This window comes from Phocoena phocoena, chromosome X (genome assembly GCF_963924675.1).
Source record: "Phocoena phocoena chromosome X, mPhoPho1.1, whole genome shotgun sequence".
Taxonomy (NCBI): domain Eukaryota; kingdom Metazoa; phylum Chordata; class Mammalia; order Artiodactyla; family Phocoenidae; genus Phocoena; species Phocoena phocoena.
The window spans coordinates 85527355-85550555 of record NC_089240.1 but is presented as its reverse complement, the minus strand read 5'-3'; the positions used below and the strand labels follow the sequence as shown (position 1 = coordinate 85550555).

Sequence of the window (23201 nt, the reverse complement as noted above, 5' to 3'; positions counted from 1 at the left end):
AGAACTGCTTTCACTAAATCGGCATTTCGAGCACACTCTATATCTGTGAGAAGTCACAGGAGGTTCTCAGTCTTTTAAAAGCTATCTAATTGTCATGTTCTAGGTAGGATACTGTTAGACGTTCTTTTCCTGGACACAAATTGCACTAACTGCCATCTGACAGGAAACTAGTGGAAATGCAAATACATAGAGCTTTCATATGAGTTTCCATAGATATACATGTCAATACTCAGGATACAAGGGTATCAGTATCTCTCTTTCCTGAGTTAGGGTCTTAACTTTCGAACGTTTCTCCTCTGGTATTTATCTCCCTTAAGCTCATTCCCACTGTTTCCTCAGAGGTACAGCATTTAACTTTTCCAGCACCCAAGTAAGAGGAGAGGAGAACAAAGACAAGGAGAGGTAGCTGAGTTGCCTCTAGACCCTGCATTTTGACTCCAACCTCCCTCCCCATCCCTATCTCCAAGAGATAACAATGTGTAGAGCAATTTCCTTCTTCCTTTGCCTAGATTTATGTCTACTTGTAGACACAGAAGAAAGGAGACTGGTAGATGTACAGGCACATATGTGTCCTCTCTCCAGAGTGAGAAGTCTGGCTTTAAAATGTCTCCCATTTAGGTCTTAGGCACAGCCCCTACCCTGCCCTCCAGACCCTTTCATCACCCCATCCTTCCCCCACAAATGCCCACCTTTTCCATTCCTCTGCGCCCCAGTCACTCTCTTGACCTCGGTTTCTTCCATCAAATGGCCACTTTTCTGTTCTACCCGTCATTTCTGCTCTATAAACACTGCTTCCCCAGAGCCTAAAAGGATTGGGGTTAAGTAATGCTTTTCTGAAGGCTGGATCGTGAAAGAACAGGTTCTGGTTTTGGGCTTGCCTCTACCGCCACCTTGTGACCGGCCCAGGCCCCACGTTTCCTTGAAAGAACTTACTTCAGTTTCTACTAAACATCCTGTATGTAATGGGTTTCCTCTTCCTTTCCTTTGGGTTGTGCTGCCCCCTACAGACAGACAAGCTAACCAACAGATAAAGGTCTGTGAACATTTAGTGCAGGGTGTTAGGCCACAGTTCCTACCTTTTACTGATTCAAGACTGTCGAACGGTCCCCACCTCTCACTCCCAGATCCCAGCATCAGCTCTCCCCCCGACCTCATGCACCATTTAGAGAACTAAAATGAGCTGGTGGATAGCCAGAGGGTGTGGGGAAAGCTGACTCTGCCCCTTCAGGTCTCTGCTACCTAACTCCACCGCGACCCCAAGACTCCCCAGGCAATGCTCACTCTCACACCAACCTGAACACAATCAGAGAAGTTTCTTCCTTCTTCACTTGGCTACAAACACATCTCCCTGATATCAACAGGAAGCTGATGGCCGGACCAAAAAGACCACCTCTCCACAATTCTTGGTCACCTGAGATACGTCACCAATGAGCCATGGTCCCCAAGTTTCTCTCCTACCAGTAGTGATGCAAGAGTATGCCCGCCCCTCTCCTTTCCCCCCGCAGCACACCAAACCTGTCACTCATTTTTTCTTTGCCAATCCCAGAGACCAAAAGATAAGGCATTTCCATTTTGTTGAAATTTGCCTTTCTCTAATTTCCAAGGAAGGAACCTATCTTCTCCTGGAGCAACTATTTCAGTTTATACTTCTTTATCTTCTATTAGAATATAGGGCAACAGCCCATCTCTTCACTTCCCCTCCACTCAGCCGCTAATATCCATTATCTTTCTTGGACTCATGAGAAAGCACATTGCATGAAATAAGACATAGAGCAAGAGATAATTTAGATATTTATTGCCTCTGCTCATTTTCTTGGAAATACTGGCTTTTTATAAAGATTTGTACATGCTTTTATATGCATAAGGAGTGATGTTTGCCAAAATGTTGCCACTGGTTATTTCTGAGACATATATTTAAGGCATAATACATTCTAGGTATAGTGCCAACTGCTAAGGTCAATGGGACATGGAGATGAACAGACTTGTCTCTTAGTAAAGACCACCTGGTTTCTCAGACAGGCCCCCACAAGGCAGCATTTACCTCGCTGAGTTCACACACTCCAGGATCTAGATCTTAATTTTGTCTTCAGACTAAAAATATGCACAACTGGTGACCTTATGCACAACACAAATGCATACATATGTTCACCAAAAGACAAGAATAACAATATGCATAGTAGCACTGTTCATATTATCCCCAACCGGAAACAACTCAAATATCCATTAACAATAGAATGGATAAATAAAATACAGTATATTCATAAATGTGGAGTATATTCATAAATGGCAATGAATACTATATATGCAACAGTATGGATTAATCTCACAATGTTAGCTAAAATAAAAAAGAGACAAAAGGGGCTTCCCTAGTGGCGCAGTGGTTGAGAGTCCGCCTGCCGATGCAGGGCACATGGGTTCGTGCCCCGGTCCGGGAAGATCCCATGTGCCGCGGAGCGGCTGGACCTGTGAGCCATGGCCGCTGAGCCTGAGCATCCGGAGCCTGTGCTCCACAACGGGAGAGGCCACAGCAGTGAGAGGCCCGCGTACCGCCAAAAAAAAAAAAAAAAGAGACAAAAGAATACATACTGTGTGACTTCCTTTACAGAAAGTTAAAAAAAAAAACCATAAAACTAATCCATGGTTTTAGAAGTCAGAATAGTGGTTACCCTTGGGATGCACTATTGACTAGATGGGCACATGGGGGAAGCTTCCAATGTGCTGTTCATGTTTTGTTCCTTACTCACTTTGTGAAAATTTATTGAGCTGAACACTTAGGATTTGTTCACTATTCTGTGTATATGGTATACTTCTACAAAGATTTACCAAAAGTTCTCAATAACGAGTTAGGGAAATGGGAGATGAGTAAATGAAACCAATCCTCCTGCTGATCTGGAGAAGCTGGACAAAACATAGATTTTCATTTCCCTGAAGGCATTAGAGGGCTAACAAGATGGTGAAGAATACCTGGTTCAGAATAGGAGTGGGAAAAGTTGAGCTTAATGTTACGGCCACTTTTCCCAATGGCGCATATGCAGTTATTGAGGGAACTACTGAGAGGCTATGTAGAATTTTGGGTAGCCTTGGGGGACTAGGGAGACAGGTACTGGAATCCAAATCTTGCCAAGAGGTATACCCAGTAAACCCTAAAATCTTTGGATTGTGATGCTGAAAGAGCTGCGCCTCAGAGTTAGAGTGAAGGAGACGTAGACAGGCTTTTTTTATTTTTTAACATCTTTATTAGAGTATAATTGCTTTACAATGGTGTGTTAGTTTCTGCTTTCTAACAAAGTGAATCAGTTATACATATACATATATCCCCATATCTCTTCCCTCTTGCGACTCCTTCCCTACCACCCTCCCTATCCCACCCCTCCAGGTGGTCACAAACCACCTAGTTGATCTCCCTGTGCTATGCAGCTGCTTCCCGCTAGCTATCTATTTTACGTTTGGTAGTGTATATATGTCCATGCCACCTCTTACTTTGTCCTTTGTCCTTTGTCCTTACCCTTCCCCCTTCCCGTGTCCTCAAGTCCATTCTCTAGTAGGTCTGCATCTTTATTCCCGTCTTGCCCTAGGTTCTTCATGACCATAGGGTCTGTCATACAGAGTGAAATAAGTCAGAAAGACAAAAACAAATACCGTAAGCTAACACATATATATGGAATCTAAAAAAAAAAAAAAGGTCATGTAGACAGGCTTTTACAAGGACTTCAGTTTAACTTTAAGTAATCTCAACCATTGGAAATTGGATTAAGGTAATTCCAGAGTGCTAATGCCTCTAGGTGCCTTGCAGAGACAAATACAAATTCTCTTCAGAAAGAAACAATATCGGCCTCAAATTTTTTCTGAAGTTTCGTAAAATACTATATCTAGCACACAATAGAAAACAACCAAGTACACAAGAAGACAAGACAAAATTAACAAAAGTCATCGGAAATGACACACAATAGAAAAAGACACATCGGGGCTTCAGATATTAGAGTTATCAGACATAGATTTAAAATAAATATGCTTACTATGCTTAAGGAGATAAAGGACAATATAGAGAATTTCTGCAGATAAATGGAAACTATTAAAAAGTATAAAACAAATTCTAGACCTGAAAAATAGAATAATCTCAATTAAGAACTGAATGGAAGGATTTAACAGCAGAGTACATATAGGTGAAGAGAAAATTATTGAACAGGAAGGTAGGTTGGAAGAAACTATCCAGAAAAAATGCCAGAGTCACAAAAGGATGAAAACATTGAGTGGCTAAGAGACAGAGAATACAGAAAGATTTCAAGTAACGTATGTATACTTGAAATCCAGGAAGAGAAGAGAATGAAGAGAGGAGAGAATGAATGAGGCAGAAGTAATATCTGAGGAAATAATGGTTGACAATTTTCTGAAACTTTCCAAAATGTCAAGCTACATATTCAAGAAGCCATTCAAATCTCAAGTATGATAAAATTTAGGATTAGAAGATGTGGTATATATCATGATTTCATATATACTTATTTTGTATATTACCACCGAACTCTCTTATAGTTCTTATAGTTTTATATCTTTTTCAGTAACTAATTATGTAATATGCAATATGTGGCATAAATGTTGCAAGTACTTTCTCCAGGGTCAGTGTCAGAAATCATTAATTGGTCATCTGATCGAGGCTAGGTGCAATAAATCCTTCTCAAGCTGCACTCTGTTGGGAGACAATTCTCTGTGGCTTTGTCATGTGCCTGCACATATTCTGAGTAAGGCACTCACTGCCCATTGTTCTGAACTATCTTTTCAAGGTTGTATAGCAAACAGCCTTGGAAGATAGAGATAGTGTCTCCCTCATGAGCAAAGGTAAGATTTGCTAGTAAGGATAAAAGACTCAGATTCTTTAAGCTCAGAGTTCTTCTGTGACATATCTCATTTTGTGTGTTGGTGTCATCTGGCTCTCTTCATATCACCAGCTGGGAAATGGGATCCAGGAACTGGTGTAAAAATGCTGATACTCTGGCTACTGCTATTGATGTGAGTAATAAATTGTCTTTCATTTCTGAAAAAAAAAAGATGTGGTATATAAAGCAAAAAATGGACAGAACTATAAGAAATAATAGAGGTGCCCAATCATAGTGGGAGATTTTAAAATATCTTATTTTGTAGATGACAGAATAAGCATATAAAAATAGCAGAAATATAGAAGATTTGAACATGATTAGCAAATATGACTCAATTAGTTCAATCCCTAATTGGTATAAAACTACACTCAACAATCACAAAAGTTTCATTCAAAAAAACATATGGAACATATACAAGGTATATCTCATTTTATTGTACTTCCCTTTATTGCACTTCGCAGATACTACATATTTTACAAATTGAAGGTTTGTAGCAACCCTGTGTCAAGTCTATCGGTACAACTTTTCCAGTAGCATTTGCTCACTACATGTCTCTGTGTCACATTTTGGTAATTCTCACAATATTTCAAAGTTTTTCATTATCATTATATTTATTATGGTGATCTGTGATCAGTGATCTTTGATGTTATTATTGCAAAAAGAGTACAACTCGCTGAAAGCTCAGATGACAGAATTTTTTAGCAATAAAGTATTTTAAATTAAGGTATGTACATTATTTTTTAGACATAATTCTATTGCACACTTAATAGACTACGATACTGTAAGCATAACTTTTATAGGCACTGGGAAACTAAAATATTCATGTGATTCACTTTATTGTGATATTCACTTTGTTGTGGTGATCTGGAACTGAACCCACAATATATCTGAGGTATGTCTGTGTGCTCGGCCCCGGGCGTCCCCGGGAGTCCCGACCAGCAGGACAAATCCTTGTGAGTCCGAGGAGGAACCTGTAGGGGTTGAAAAGAGAAGAAGGGGCAGGAGACGCGAAAGAATGGAGGCAAGACAAAATCCTGATCAAGCCTCAAACCTTTATTGCTGCAGTAGCTGTATTTATACAGTACAGAGAAAGGGGGGGCGGGATCCAGAATAAGGGAAGTATTTGGCAAATTATCATTGGTGCTGCGTGCGCGGGCTTTCGTTTTAGGCGCGGGCTTTTGTTTTTAGGCGCGGGCTTTTATCTCATTAAGCAGGAAGAGAAGCAGGATGTCGGCCATCTTCTAATGGCGAAAACTTCTTGGCTCCCAACATGTCTGTATCAAAATTGATCATATACTGGGACATAAAGCAAGTTTTAACAAATTTCAAAAGATTGAAATCATACAGTGTGTGTTCCCTAACCATGGTGCAATAAACTAAAAATCATAAAAATATAACCAATAATCTGCATATTTTTTGGAATTAGGAAATACATTTTTAAATAACCCATGGGTCAAAGAAGAAATCATAATTAAAATTTGAAAATATTTTGCATGGGATAGTAATAAAAATATTACATTCAAATTTATAGAGGATAGTTTGCTTCTGGCTATGACAGCCTACTAATAGAAGACCAATCCTCTCACTTAGAAGGACAAGAAAAGCTGAAAAATCAATTGTTATTACATTTAAACAAGTTAAATTGTTTAAAGACATTGGAGAGGGACTTCCCTGGTGGTGCAGTGGTTAAGAATCCACCTGCAAATGCAGGGGACATGGGTTTGATCCCTGGTCCGGGAAGATCCCACATGCCACAGGGCAACTAAGCCTGTGCACCACAACTACAGAGCCCGTGCTCTAGAGCCTGTGAGCCACAACTACTGAAGCCCACCCGCTCCAGGTCCCGTGTGCCACGACTACTGAGACAACGTGTTGGAAGTACTGAAGCCCACGCGCCTAGAGCCCACATACCGCAACGAAGAATAGCCCCTGCTCACCACAACTAGAGAAAGCCTGTGCACAGCAATGAAGACCTAACACAACCAAAAAAAAAAAGACATTGGAGAGCTGTGAAAGCAGCCAGGATTTGAAGTACCAAAATCGTGGAGAGAAGGGAAACTTAAAGAGGTGAAACACATTTGACACCAATTTTCCTCTTGAAGCATTTGTCAATTCATTATCAACATGGGTGGAGAGACTGAAAAATAAGCTGCTAAGAGTCAAAAAACCTTAGTAGAACTTTCAGCAGTTACACAGAGTTAAGGATTCAAAATCTAGAACTTAGGGCTACCTACACATCTAGGATTTGATGGGCTAAGATCTTGGAGAAAGGAAATTACAAAGAAATGAAACTGATTTTCTCTTTGAGGCATTCACCAATTCTTAAATGGGTGTAGAGCTAGAAGCAAAGAAACCAAGTAGAAAAAGGCGATTAAGAGGCTAGGAAGATAAACTGAGCTTTTGGCAGCTTCATAGTGCAGGGAAGATAAAAGTTGGAGTTTGTAGATTTCCAAGGTTGGGGGAACCAATAAATTCCCTAGGCTGTCAGTTAGAACCCCTGAAGTATTACACCCTAGGAATAAGGGTGAACTAGAAATAGAATAGGTCTGACAAAGATTGAAATCCAACCTCAAATTAGTTCAATTCTTGATTAGCTTAAGGTAATTTACTCTTATACTGCTTTGCCAAAGCCAAAGCAAATCTTCTACAAATCAAGACAAAGTCATCTACATTTTCTAGAATTTTTCATTCATAATATTTAGCACTCAAACAAAAGCATACCAAGAGATACGACAAACAGAATTTTTTTAAAGGAGAAAAAGAAATAAACAATAGAAATGGACCTATAGAAGATTAAGCTATTAGAGGTATCACACATAGACTTTAAAAGAATTGTGATTAATATGTTCAAGAAAACAGAAAACAAGATAGATGTTTTCACCCAATAACTGAAATGTGGGGGGAAAAGAATCAAATGGAAATTCTCAAAGTAAAAATGTAATAGTGAGCTTCAGCTCCAATATATGAAGAGTTGAAAGTCCTCATTGCCCTCCTTACAATAAGAAAAATGTTGAACAAATAGAAAATCAACAACTTCTCTAAGATTGATCAGAGAATTGAGGTCACAGGGCAAAACAACACCCCCAAAGTCTGGAGATATAGGAAGAATCACAGCTAAGATGAGACTACTTGAAGCAGTAACTGGTCAGAATACCTTCAATGGTCATTTTGAATTGCTAAAGACTGGATGTGGATTAGCTTAAGAGTTAAAAATCTATGGGCAGGGTCACTTTTGAGGGGATCATCACATTTTCACTATTTTCTTCCCTGATGGAACACAACAGGTTCTCACAATGAAGATCAGAGAAAATTTCCCTCATATTTCTGTCAGGGGGAGGGTAAAATAACCATTTTGAATTATGCCCAGGGGAAAAATAACCATTTTGAAATACATCCAAAATGTTCTCCATAACAAAAGCTATCCTGAAAGGGAAACTACTTTACCAGGGCCTTATCTGACCTGGGGGAAGGACAACTGGCTAGTTTCAGCTCCATCTAGACTTCCTGTCTCATGTAAAGGGAGAAAAAAAACACCATTAATCAACCGGATCTAATTAACATTGGTAGAATATTTAATCCAACAACAGCAAAAAATACACATACTTCTTAGGCTCACATAAAATATTAACCAAGACAGACCACATTTTAGGCCATAAAACACACTTAACAAGCTTAAAAGAGTAGAAAGCATACGAAGTATTCTCTCAGACCACATGGAATTAAACTAGAAATCAATAACAGAAAGATAGCTGCAAAATCTCTAAATATTTGAAGATTAAACAACACACTCTTAAAACATGTGTCAAAGAAGAAGTCACAAAATAAATTTTTAAATATTTTGATATAAATTAAAATCAAAATATTGATATAACTTATCAAAAATTATGGTATCCAGTGAAAAAAGTGCTAAATTTATGGAAATTAATGCATACACAAATGTCCCCTGCTTTTTGAAAGTTTGCTTCATGCTACTTGCTTTTTTACAAAAAACCTACATTAGTACCTGTTTTCACAAACTGAAAGAAATCCAAAGGCAATTTTTGCTTTTATGGAAAAAGATGAAAAGAGAAAATAGCATTCAGCATTTGTTTTGCAGCAAGCCAAGCTATTATGGAAGCAGCATGTACCCCAAGGAGTGAGAGTAGCATTCACTGCCAAGCTCCTTCCCTGTGAACTACACTCATCATCTCAGCATCAAGGTGCCATAGCTTTGAACTGTGCCTGTGAGCATCTGTGCTTTATCTCAGTTTATTTTGTGCATCCATTAACAATATTTGTCCTAAGGTAATTGCTTCTTCACTTTAAGCCATTTTGGCTTGTGAACGCTCTACTTTTGGACAGCAGTGGAAACCTGTATTAGAAAATAAGAAAGAGGGGAGATGTGGCCAAGATAGTGGAGGAGAAAGCCCCTGAACTCACCTCCTTTCATGGGAACATCAAAATTACAACTATTTACAGAGCAACTATCTATGGGAATGACCTGAAGACTAGCAGAAAACATCTTCCACAACTGAAGATATAAAGAAGGAACCACAATGGGATGGGTAGGAGGGGCAGACACACAATATATCCAAGACTCACATCCTTGGGTAGGTGACCCACAAGTGGGAGGATAAACACAATCACAGAGTTTCTCCCCAAAGAGCAAAGGATCTGAGCCCCATATTGGGCTCCCCAGCCTGAGGGTCCTGCACCAGGGAGACAAACCTCCAGAATGTCTGACTTTGAAGGCCAGTGGAGCTTGCAAACAGAAGAGTCTGAGGGGTATAGGAAACAAAGATTCTGCTCTTAAAGCTCGTGCAGCTGTTTTGGAAGTTTCCTCATTAGCATCAGTGTCCTTGTAGTAGAAAGAACACCCACATGCCACAGAACAGCTAAGCCCATGTGCCACAACTACTTGAACCTGTGCTCTAGAGCCCACGCACCACAACTACTGAGCCCACGCACCACAACTACTGAAGCCTGCACACCCTAGAGTCTATGCTCCAAAACAAGAGAAGCCACTGCAAACGAGAAGCGCACACACTGCAACAAAGAGTAGCCCCTACTCACTGCAACTAGAGAAAGCCTGTGCATAGCAATGAAGACCCAACATGGCCAAAATTTTTTAAAAGTACACTAGAAGGAATCAACAGTAGATTAGATGATACAGAGGAATGGATCAGTGAACTGGAAGACAGTGTAGTGGAAATCACACAAGCTGAACAGAAAAAACAAAAAAGAATTTTAAAAAATGAGGATAGTTTAGGAGACCTCTGGAATGACATTAAGCTACCATTTGCATTATAGAGATCCCAGGAGAAGAGACAGAGAAAGGGGCAGCGAACTTATTTGAAGAAATAATAGCTGGAAACTTACCTAACCCAGGGAAGGACACAGACATTTCCTCTAGTATCAGGAACAAGACAAGGATGCTCACTCTCACCACTTTTATTCAACATACTATTGGAAGTCCTAGCCACAGCAGTCAGACAACAAAAAGAAATAAAAGGCATCCAAATTGGAAAGGAAGAAGTAAAACTGTCACTGTTTGCAGATGACATGATACTATTTATAGAAAATCTTAAAGATGCCACCAAAAAACTGTTAGAACTAATAAATTCAGTAAGGTTTCAGGATACAAAATTAATATACAGAAATCTGTAGAATTTCTATACACTATCAACAAACTATCAGAAATAAAAATTATGAAAACATTTACAACTGCATAAGAAAAGAATAAAAAACCTAGGAATAAACCTAAGCAAGAAAGTAAAAGACTGGTACTAAGAAAACTATAAAACATTGATAAAAGAAATTGAAGACAACACAAACAAAGGGAAAGATATACCATGCTCATGGATTGGAAGGATTAATATTGTTAAAATGACCAATCTACAAATTCAAATGGAATCCTATCAAAACACCAATGGCATTTTTCAAAAAACTAGAACAAATAATTCTAAAATTTATATGGAAATACAAAAGACCTGAAATAGCCAAAACAACTTTGAGAAAAAAAGAACAAAGCTGGACATATAACATTCCCTGATTTCAAATTATACTACAAAGCTACAATACTCAAAACAGTATAGTACTGGCACAAAAACAGAAACATAGATCAATGGAACAGAATAGAGAGCACAGAAATAAATCTACACTTACAAGGTCAATTAATCTATGACAAAAGGGGCAAAAATATACAATGGGGAAAAGACAGTCTCTTCAATAAATTGTGTTGGGAAAACTGGACAACTACATGCAAAATAATCAAACTGTACTACTTTCTCATACCATATACAAAAGTAAACTCAAAATGGATTAAAGATTTAAATATAAGACCTAAAACCATAAAACTCCTAGAAGAAAACATAGACAGTGTGCTCTTTGAATCAATCTTAGCAATATTTTTTTTGATATGTCTCCTCAGGCAAAGATGATAAAAACAAAAATAGACAAACGGGATTACTTCAAAGTAAAAAGCTTTGCACAGTGAAGGAAAATATCAACAAAAGAAAAATGCAGCCTACTGAATGGGAGAAGATATTTGCAAATGATATATTTGATAAGGGGTTAATATCCAAATATGCAGATAATTCATACAAATCAATAACAATAAAACAAACAACTCAATTAAAAGATGGGCAGAGAACCTGAAAAGACATTTTTCCAAAGAAGACATACAGACAGCAGACAGACACTTGAAGTGATGCTTAACATCACTAATCATCAGGGAAATGCAAATTAAAATCACAATGAGATACCACCTTACACCTGTTGGAATAGCCATTATCAAAAAACACCAAAACAAAACAAAAAAAGAAAAAAAAATAACAAGTGTTGATAAGGATGTAGAGAAAAGAGAACCTTCATTTACTGTTGGTGTAGCTACTGTGGAAAACAGTATGGAGACTCCTCACAAATTTAAAAGTAGGACTACCATGATCCAGCAATTCCATTTTTGGATATTTTTCCAAAGAAAACAAAAACACTAATTCAAAAAGATATATGCACCCTTATGTTCACTGCAGGTATTATTTACAAGATAGTATGGATAATATACCAAGATACGGAAGCAACCTAAGTGTCCATTGATGGGTGACTGAATAAAGAAATTGGGGTATACATATATACCATTGTGTTAGTTTCAGGAATACAGCAAAGTGATTCGGATACACACAATGAAATACTACTCAGCCATAAGAAAGAATAAAATCTTACCATAGTGACAGCATGGATGGACCTTGAGGGTATTATGCTAAGTGAAGTAAGTCAGACAGAGAAAGACAAATATTATATGACAGCACTTATATGTGGAATCTTAAAAAAAGTACAAATGAACTTATTTACAAAACAGAAACAGACTCACAGATATAGAAAACAAGCTTATGGTTACCAAAGTTGAAGGGGGGAGGGATAAATTAGGAATATAGGATTAACAGATATACACTACCATATACAAAATAGGTAAACAACAAGGATTTACTGTTGCACAGGGAACAATATTCAATATCTTGTAATAACCTATAATTGAAAAGACTCGAAAAAAAAATTATATCCAAATGACTTTGCTGTACACCTGAAACTAACACAGTATTGTAAATTAACTGTACTTCAATAAAAAAAATTTATTTTTTAAAATATTTATTTATTTGGTTGAACCTGGTCTTAGTTGCAGAAGGGGGGCTCCTTAGTTGCAGCACATGGGCTCCTTAGTTGTGGCAGGTGGGCTCCTTAGTTATGGTAGGTTGGCTCCTTAGTTGTGGCAGGAGGACTCCTTAGTTGTGGCACGCAAACTCTTAGTTGCGGCATGCATGTGGGATCTAGTTCCCTGGTCAGGGATCAAATCTGAGGCCCCTACATTGGGAGCACAGAGTCATATCCAATAAAAAAATTTTTTTAAAACTTTTATCCATCCAGAAATAAAAAGAAACTTCCATAATTTGATTAAAAACTATCTACAAAAACAAAGGAACAAACATCACAGTTAATGTTGAAATATCAGGAGATTCCACCTGAGATATGTAATAAGAAAAGGATGGCCACTGTCATCACTTTTATTCATCACCATGATGGGGATGCTAGACTTTGCAAAAAGGGAAGAAAAAGAAAAAGTACAAGAATTGAAAAGGAAGAAAGACAATTTGCATACAAAATTATTGCATATGTAGAAAATCCAAAAGAATCTATAAATAAACTATTAAAATTAATAAATGATTTAACAAGATCACACAATACAATGTCTATATATATATATATATATTTTTTTTTTTTTTTTTTTTTTTTTTTTTTTTTTTGTGGTACGTGGGCCTCTCACCGCTGTGGCCTCTCCCGTCGCGAAGCACAGGCTCTGGACGCGCAGGCCCAGCGGCCATGGCTCACAGGCCCAGCCGCTTCGTGGCACGCGGGATCCTCCCGGACCAGGACACACACCCACGTCCCCTGCATCGGCAGGCAGAGTCTCAACCACTGCGACACCAGGGAAGGCCCTGTCAATATATTATTAATAATCAGCTCTATTCCCATAACAGCAGCAAGAAATTAGAAATGAAATTTTAAGAACAAAGTCACAAAAACCTCCAAGTCCTAGAAATAATTCTAACAAAATATGTGCAAGTCTGAAGATGAAAATTCAGACATTATTGAAAGAAATTAAAGAAGACATAATTAAAGGACGAAATATACCATGTTAATGTATTGGAGAACTCAATATTGTAAAAACGTTAATTCCTTCCAAATTGATCTATAGATTCATTGCAATCACAATTAAAATCCAAACAGGTGATGTGTCTGTCTGTGTCTGTATCTGTGTGTGCATAAATTGGCAAGCTTATTTTTTAAATCTATATGGAAAAACAAAGTGCCAAGAATATCGAAGACAATTCCAAAAAAAAACAATAAAGAGAATTTATACTACCAAGTATTAAGATGTATCATAGAGTTTATTTTTATAACTTAGAGATAAGGAAAACTTTCCTCAGGATGAACAAAAGCCCAGAAGCCATAAAGGGAAAATATGAAAAACTTGATCACCTATAGGTGATCACCTATAAAGGGAAAAAAAACATGAATGATGCTAAATGAATTAGATATCCATCTACTTTGAGAGCACTAATTTCTACCTAAGTCAGCTTGCCCTGATTCCCTGAGCACAAAATAAACAACCTTCTGATGATAATTTGGTTTCTGATGCACATTGATCTTAAGGACAGAATGTTCTGAGCAGCCAACACTAAGAATCTGATCTATTTGGTAATTACATTTCTTATAGTAACATAGACTGTCATTCTGTTTTATTTTCAAAAAGAAATTCCACCCCATTTAACATGTTATGTCCATGTGCAAACTTAGAAAAATGCTCAATAAACAGAAGGCTCTAATGTCCAAACAAAGATGCTTGTATTACATTTACTCTTTCACTTTTTAAAATGTAAATGGTCAACAGGGCCAAAAAGTTACACTTAGCCCACTGCCAGTGCTGGATTGAATTCCATTGGCATGAACCTGTTAGGATAAAATTACCCATCCAATAAGGCTTCTTTCCCACCCCCCTACCTTCTCCCTCCACTCAGGCTTACCCCCAAACCTAACATTGCCCAAGCCCTTAACACAAGGCCTGAGAGGGACCCAGTGGAGAGGGGAAAGCATGGAGATACACATCTCTGAAAGTAAATATGTGTTAACCTGCTTGACACCACACCTCAGGGCAGAGCAAACCAGGGGTCATTACCCTAGTCTTCGGCACCCCGAGATGGCAGCACGATAGTTCTCATTTAAAGTCAAGGAAGAGCCACAGTTTAAACAGAGAAATTAGAATAAAACGTTCAACCTGGGATGTGATGTAAAATGAATGTAAAAAGATAGCATGGAAAATAGTCATAATCACTCTTCAAAAAGACCATTCTCAAGGGAATTTAGCAGAGAAATTAACTAAACAGAGGCATAAACACAAAATTTGCCTGAACCACATCAATTTGCTAAACCTACACTTAGAATCCCTTTTGAAACAAGGCAAGTAAAATATGAATTTAAAAATAGAAAACCAGTTTCCTGAGCCTTGAAATATTATGCTTTGGGTGACAATTTATAAGAGAGCTATACTCCATCTTTGTAAAATTCCCTTTGAACACATTTGACTGGGATAGACCCACTTAAATTCCTAAAACCATTAGATGAGAGAAAAACCAAACTAGCAAAATATCCTCTGAGTTTCTAATTTCCTCAGTTACCCAGAAGTTGCCATCCTCTCTAAAGAGAGGACACTGTCCCCTCCCTGCCCCGATGAGCTGCCACAATCACAGAACTGTGCCCTTCCCAAAATGTTTGAGAGTGGCAGCCTCCGATGTGAAAGCATGAGGACATCTGCTGTGGCTGGGCCGGCCCTGTGGCCTCCCTGGACCAGGCAGTCACATATCTGTCTCACACAGCACTTACCAAAGTCTGGGTGATTCTGTGCCAAACAATACCAGGTGTGGGACATCAAAATTGCATGCAGTGCACATAGGGCTGTGTCACGTTAAGACTGGTGCCTTCTCGGTCTTTGTTCAACAAAGGTCCAAAAAATCTTGGCATCCAGCCACACCCAGGTCACCGTATTACCACAGCAATGACAAATATTATTCTGTATCAAATGCCCACCGGTGCATCACCTTGTGTCATGGGAATTAAGCGGTCATCCACAGAAGACACAGAAGCACAGAGACTACTGCCAATGGTCTCTCAGAAGGAGGAAAGGAAAAGACAAGTGAGAGGGAGGGAGAGGGAAGAATGGGAAGGGATGAGAAAAGAGACCTGCAGGAGCAGATGGACACTGGTCAGACCTGTGCCCCTGCTGCACGGTGGCTTTTTATTACGCAAATTGACCTCATTTTTCACCCCATGTAGAAAAGTCACTCAGCACCCCAAGTTCAAGATATCAATACAGAAGTTTTTATTATTTGCTCCATTCTCCAACTGCTCACCCTACCTGACACATAGGAGCAGCAAGATAAATATAAGTATCTCTGTTTCTCACCCAAGTCTCGCCTATAGGCAACCCCTAAGACTTCACTCTTTCTTCTACACCTTGCTGTGTGGGTTTCTACAAAGTTATGTAGTCAACGTACAGAATCTCATTTCCGTCTCTGTCTTCATCAGGGGGAGTTTTGTGTTGGGTATCTATGGAGGCATTATACAGATGTTTGACTCCATACTAAGCAACTTTAAAGCAACCAGTTGCTCAGGTTTGGAAGGCCACTGGCTCTGCCTCTTACTAATGGAGTGATCTTGGGAATCTTATCCAACTTATCCAAATCCCATTTCTTCTTCAGCAAAAATATAATAATATTTACTTGACATGATTATTGAGACTAAGGTGGGGGTGGGAGGGAAATATATAAAATGCCAATGTCTGACAAATGCTAGGTACCACCCCCCTCTTTTCTTCTATAATATACATGTCTTTGACATGCATATCTTGCTTACCAAATTTGAGTAATATTATTCTAAAAAGGAGAAAACTCAAGGGCTTCTAATATTGTCTGAAATTATTATTATTATAATCTTATTTAATTATTTACAACCTAAAATTAGGCATCAATGCCTTTACTTATAGCTCTTGGAGAGAAAAACATCTTTCCTCTACCCATCTTGGGTTCTGGGCTGGGACTCTGTGACAAAAGACAGATTAACAAGAGAAGAGCATACACATTTATTTAACACAAGGTTTGCATGATATGGGAGGCTTCATAAGGAAATGAGATCCAAAGAAATGGCAAAACCTAAATGCTTATATATTGGATTGAAGGAAGAAAAGCAATTGTGCAAAAGAAACTAAAATATGCGGAGACTAAAGGAAGATAAAAGTTATTTTGACAAGAACTGTTTTACAGAATTCTCTCAGCCTCAACTCCCCATCTCTGGAGACAATAATATGTCTTTCTTCCTGGTATAGGAAGGGCATCGTTCACATTGGATTTTTATCTCTTGTCTTCAGGAAGAAAAGGGAAGTTCAGAGTGCACTTCTTGTACCTGCTATTTTTCAAGTGCTTTTAGCTCAAAATAATCCTTATGCCAAAGTGGCATATTTTGGGGTAGCATATTCTGCCACTCTTCACTCTCATACAAAGTACAAAGCAAAAAACTCACAAATTAAAAATAAATCAAGCTACATAACTAAAAAAATTTAAATTAACATTAATTCCATGAGATTGATAATGTTGCTTTGGTGGCTCTAAATCAATCTGCAACATAAATATGATACCAATGGCAAGAACACAGATTCTCTTGATTTAAACATTCCTTCAGTAGGGTGAGTCTAATGACTCCCCCTCAACCCTCTGCCAGTTTTGTAACTCAAACTACTGCCAAACCTCTATCAGTACAAAGTGATACTTAACTTACTATGGAGCAAATGCATCTTCTATGTATTATGTCTTTACGTAGTCTCATTGATGAGAAACAATTTCATTGATCTAAGATGCCTTTGATTTTTAGATACATCATTATTTTATATACCACTAAGAATGAAAAAAATATACTTCTATTTAAACTATGACACAATGCTAAGGTGCCACCAACTATAAGATCTATCATAACTTCAGAAATACTAAAACTGGGGAGCAGGGGGTGGCAGGGAAACATCTATCTTATGATCAATGAATACAGTGGTGCTCACACTTAGTGCCATGACAGTATTTAACATAAACACAAAATTTGGCTCCCAAGTCACCAGGTGACACTTGAAAATACAGAATATACTTATAATGAATTTCTTTAATGAAAACAGAACGCTTAAAAAACATTTATAGGAAATGCCTTAAACCCAGAAACATGTACATGTACTCCCAGAATTCCACCAACCCTACTTTGAGAAATACTTAGGCTTCATGTCTTCATGTCTGAACCCAGGCATTAGGAATGTTGTAAAAATTGATGAGATGGAATTGAGGAAACATATTCAGTTCTTAGAAGGGAACAAAGACCCTATTCCTCAGAGGAATTATTTTATCAGTTTATTTATTAAAATCCACTGGGCCAACAGGTACACGAAAAGGTGCTCAACATCCACTAATCATCAGGGAAATAGAAATCAAAACCACAATGAAATATCACCTCACACCTGTTATAATGGGTATCATCAAAATGACAAGAGATAACAAGTGTTGGAGAGGGCATGGAGAAAGGGAGCCCTTGTGCACTGTTGGTGGAAATGCAAATTGGTACAGCCACTATGGAAAACAGTATGGAGGTTCCTTAAAAGAAATTGAAAAGTAGAACTATCATATGATCCAGCAATCCCACTTCTGGATATATGTCCAAAGGAAATAAAAACAAGATCTCGAAAAGATATCTGCACATCCATAAGCATTGCATCATTCTTCACAATGGCTAAGATATGGAAACAATCTAAGTGTCTATCAACAGATGAATGGTTAAAGAAGATGTAGTACATATACCACAGCCATGAGAAAGAAGGAAATCTTGCTGTTTTCAATAACTTTGGAAAAACTTGTAGGCAATTATGCTAAGTGAAATAAGTCAGACAGAGAATGATAAATACTGTATGATATCACTTATATGTGGAATCTAAAAAAGACGAACTCAGAGAGTAGAGTGGTAGTTACTGGGGACTGGGGGTGGAGGAAATGGGGGGATATTGGTCAAATGGTACAAATTTCCAGTTATAAGATTAACAAGTTCTGAGGATCTAATGTACAACATGGTGATTATAGCTAGTAATACTGTATTATATATTTGAATGTTGCTAAAAGAGTAGATTTTAAATATTCTCACCCCAAAAAAGAAATAGTGATTATGTGACAGGATGGAGGTGGTAGCTAATGCTATGGTGGTAGTCATTTTGCAATATATATATATATATATATATATATATATATATATATATCAATCAACAGGTCATACACCTTAAACTTACACAATGTTATGTCAATTATATCTCAATAAAGCTGGGGAAAAATAACACTAGCGTATGGCAGAAGGACAGCTTAGAAAAAAAGATAAATTAAAAATTATCCACCCTGTCTTTTAGCTAATTAAGGGTGTTCACTTTTATCAATTGACTCCTATGTTCCAGCACTACTTTAGCAGTTTACCCACATTACCTCATTTAATCATATGATATAAGGACTCTTAGTATCCACATCTTGACAGCTCATCTATCATTTCAACACATCCTCCTTTTTGGTCTAAATATTTTCCCACTCAATATGTGGGAAACATATCCATATAAACCCCACCCATTCTCCCATTCTATCATCTCCTTCACTTCCAACCGAGCCTGTACCCAACATTTTTATTTTCCAACAATTACACAAAAAATCAATATACATTACAGATAAGAAAATACAGATGAGGGAAAAGATTCAAATATTAAATTCATGCACTGTCTTATTACTCATAGCCATTTTTCTTATTTTGGTATATAGCCTTATAGAAGTTTTAATGCATGTAAATATTTTATATTTCTCAAAAATGGAATACACTATGTATATGGTCATGTAACTGGCTTTTCCACTTAAAATATATGCTGAGGGCTTCCCTGGTGGTGCAGTGGTTGAGAGTCCGCCTGCCGATGCAGGGGACACGGGTTCGTGCCCTGGTCCGGGAGGATCCCACATGCCGCGGAGCGGCTGGGCCCGTGAGCCATGGCCGCTGAGACTGCGCGTCCGGAGCCTGTGCTCTGCAACGGGAGAGGCCACAACAGCGAGAGGCCCGCGTACCACAAAAAAAAAAATATATATATATATATATATACATATATATATATGCTGAATTTTCTCCATGTAAATAAGTGTAGTTGCCCATCAACATTTTCAAGAGCTGAATAATCTTTCAATACCTTAATTTCTCAGCCAAGTGCCTATTTCAAGACACTTGGGTCATTCACAGTTTTTCACTCTTCAAAACAGTGCAAAGATGCACAAACTTGTACAAGCCAGTTATTTCTCCTAAACCAATTATATCTCCTAAGGACAAATTTGTATAAGTGGAATTACTGGGTCAAAGAACATGCACATCTTGAAAGCTTCTGTAACATGTATCCAAATGGATCTTGTACCAAGTATGCTCCCACCAGCACAGTTTGAAAGTGTCCCTCCACCCACACCTTCACCATACTCTGGGTTGGAAGAGAGGTGGATTTTCTCCAGTACGGATGCCAACAGCCCTCTCGAGGTTCCATAAAGACCCTGCCCCAACCAATCTTGTAAAAGAAATCTGATAGAAGCACTAAAAATTATTATTTCTTCTATTATATTTTTTCATAATTCCAAAATAATCACTAACATATTTACTCCCATAGACACCAGAGTTGGACAAGAAAGAGGATGTTTTCCTATCAAATGCCCTCAGGACCCTACAATAAAATTGTCCCTCTCTGTATGTCCCCAGGATAGGTTCCAGCACTTCTTCATTCAAAGCAACTCTCACTTCCTTCCTCCCCTTGCCACTCCCGTTGCCACCAGTGAAATTTCACGCCTTTAGCATCTATGCCTGAACTATGGTGGTAACTTCCTAAGTGGTGTTCCAATCGCCAGTGGCCAATCCTGTCCCCACCCCAACTCTGACCCATTCTGCACACAAGTCAGTCACATAATGTTCCTTTCATCCTGTCACTCCTCTGGTCACAAAAGGGTTTGGTGTCTCCCAGGGGTTGGTGGAATAATATACAGACACCTCAGTTTAGAAATCAGGGAACCTCCATGAATGGAACTCACCCAACTGCTAGACTGTATTTTCCATCACTCCCCTCCCCACACTTTATTCCACAGAGAAGGCACAGCCTCCTTCTTCTGTGGAGAAAAATTCCCACCTCCATGCCTTTCTTCCCATCACTCCTCCTTTCTCCAATGCCCTTCCGCCCTGTTTTTATCCCATCCTTCATGCCCAGTTCTACTTAAGCATCCGGAAGAGAGCACTGTTGCCTGCAGAAATAGGAAACAGATGGCCATGATTAGAGGTTCTCAGTTTTGTTAGTATCTTTTTGTTTCCATACATCTTGCCTCTCCAAATATATCATAAACTCAAGAACATAATTTTTTTTGCTGGTTAAAACACACAACTTTATTGATGAAACACAAGATTAACAAATGTAAACCAATACAAAAGTACAGCTTATTCGTGATTAGTTCGTTGTCAGTTTAAGTAGAGGAAAGAGTAAAAATATCTCAATCTAGGTAGCAAGATGGAATCAATACATGCTTTCTTTGTACAAGCTCTAGTATTCATCTGACATCCTTAAAATGGTCTAGCCTAAAACCAACCATCACAACCAGCATCACTGTTGATATGTGATATTCATTATTCCAAAATAGCAGCTGAAAGGATCTCTTTGACATATAAGCACAGTGAAAAGCAAAGAATTTACAAAATGCATTGTTCCCAAGTGCAAACTAAAAAAATTACCTCAGTATTGTTTGGGACAGACCCCCAGTTAAAGTTTGGTCAATACTTTTAGGACTTTTACTTTCACGACCAGATCACTGTGATTTGCTAATGCTTTGATTTTCTTAACACACACTCCAGATTCTTTGAATAAGAAAAAAAGTGAACTTCTGCTGAATTCTTTCCTGGATGAGGCAAGCCCTTCATTTTTTATGTTGTCATTTACATTCTCAAATAGGGTAAGGATATTAAGAAGAATCTCTCTGTCCCATTCTTTATTAAAGAGGGAAATCAATTCTGATGGTACTTTACAACTGACCAGCTCTCTTGTCATGGCTGGATTTTCAGTAAAGTTTATGATTAGTTTCATAATCTGAATCTTGGTGAAGTAATTTCCCAGGAATAACAAAGCAAAAAAGTCTGGAAAAGAATAGGAAAGCAAATGTTGGTAGTGATTTGTCACAGTCATGTTGGTTAACAGCCTTAGACCAGCCATCTGCACAGCTGAGTCCAAACGACAGATCATGGTGTCATCACACACTTGACTGATATATGTCTTAATCTTGCCCTGATTTTCCGCATTCACACTCAAGTTATTAAGGGCATTGTACGCCTTTTCCCTAATAATGGGATCTTTCGTTTTTATCAGTTTTGCAATAATTGGGAGACCACCCAATTCACGAATGGCATTTTGGTTAAATGAATATGCTGCATTGTTACCCAGAGTGACCAAGGCTACTTCCTGAATAAAAGGATCGCTAGTTCTTTCTAGGATGTTAAGGACCTTTTGAAGGTCAGTAGCACCCAGAATATCATCAATTTTATAGGGAAAGTTGAACTTGCCCCTTCGAACAGGCCATGATGTAGCTGGAGTCCTGGCGCTCTTACCTCTGGTCCTTCCCTTGGACTTGCCACTAGTCCTGCCCCCAGCCCTAGCTCCATTCCTCACAGGGTGGCAGCCTCCACCCCTGACTCCTGGGCAGGGTAAACCAGGTGTAAGGGTCCTGGTTCCGGAGATGGTACCCAACCTGGCCCCTTTGCCCGCCTTTGCACTTGCCTGTTCCTTCAGGGTGCTGAAAAGGGCCCTGGCCTTGGCCTCTAGGCCACCTCCACTCTGGGCCTTCAAGTGGGCCTCTGCCTTTACATCAGGTCCACTCCTGAGTTCCACGGACACCTCAGCCTTGGCCTTTGAGTCACCCTGAAGTCTGGCTCCAGCCCCTGCCCCAGCATTAGCCTTAGCTCCTTTCCCAGTCTCTGCAATATCGCTAGATTCCTCCTCCTCATCGTCATCGTGGTCGTCCCAGATTTTCTCGCTCTCATCTCTTCCCCAGGTCAGTCTGTATACGCAGTAGCAGGCGCCAGCGCCGATCACTACACCAGCGGCCAAGCAGCCAGCTTCCCGAGTTCGGCCCATGCTGCCACGAGTGTCTGGAGGGTTTGCTCTGGCCAGAAGAGTGCTCCCAAGTCAGGGGGCAGGGGGAGGGGGCTGTGGAGTCTTCAGCTACAGCCAGCAGGCTCTGCTGCAGCTACAGATACTGGGGGACCTAAGAATGAAAGAAAGATTTGAGGCTTCAGTCTCCTCCTTCTGTGCCTTCGCATGCAGACAGACTGAACTACAGACCTACAAAGAGACAAAACAAATGGGGACATGGCAGGGACTCAAGGGTAGATCACTGATCCCTTTTTTTAATCAGGAAGGTAATTTTGAAAATTTTCCCCACCTCCAGATTCTCCAACCTCATGTTCAACCACCCCACCCCAGTATGTTAAATTTAAGATAGCTAATCAGTTCCCTACCTCCCCTGCCCCTCCAGATGTCCTGGGGGCAGTGGCAGCCCCACATACACCCTCAGGGGTCCAGGCAGTTTCTTCTTTCTATTTCTTGCCTAGAAGTACACTGAGTCCTGCAAACCTGCATACAAAGCGGTGGGGGGAGTGGTGCTGAGAGCTCCTGGGACAGACAGATGA

At 39.1% G+C, this 23201-nt stretch overlaps 1 protein-coding gene across 1 annotated transcript; it reads right to left on the bottom strand.

Annotated features, from left to right (window-relative positions):
• Positions 1–20884: 20884 nt before the first annotated feature.
• On the bottom strand, positions 20885–22726 carry ARMCX1 (armadillo repeat containing X-linked 1). Its single transcript, XM_065901048.1, has one exon. It carries the CDS (start codon positions 22645–22647, stop codon positions 21283–21285), a length of 1365 nt encoding a protein of 454 aa, XP_065757120.1. The 5' UTR covers positions 22648–22726; the 3' UTR covers positions 20885–21282.
• Between the last annotated feature and the right edge of the window lie 475 nt (positions 22727–23201).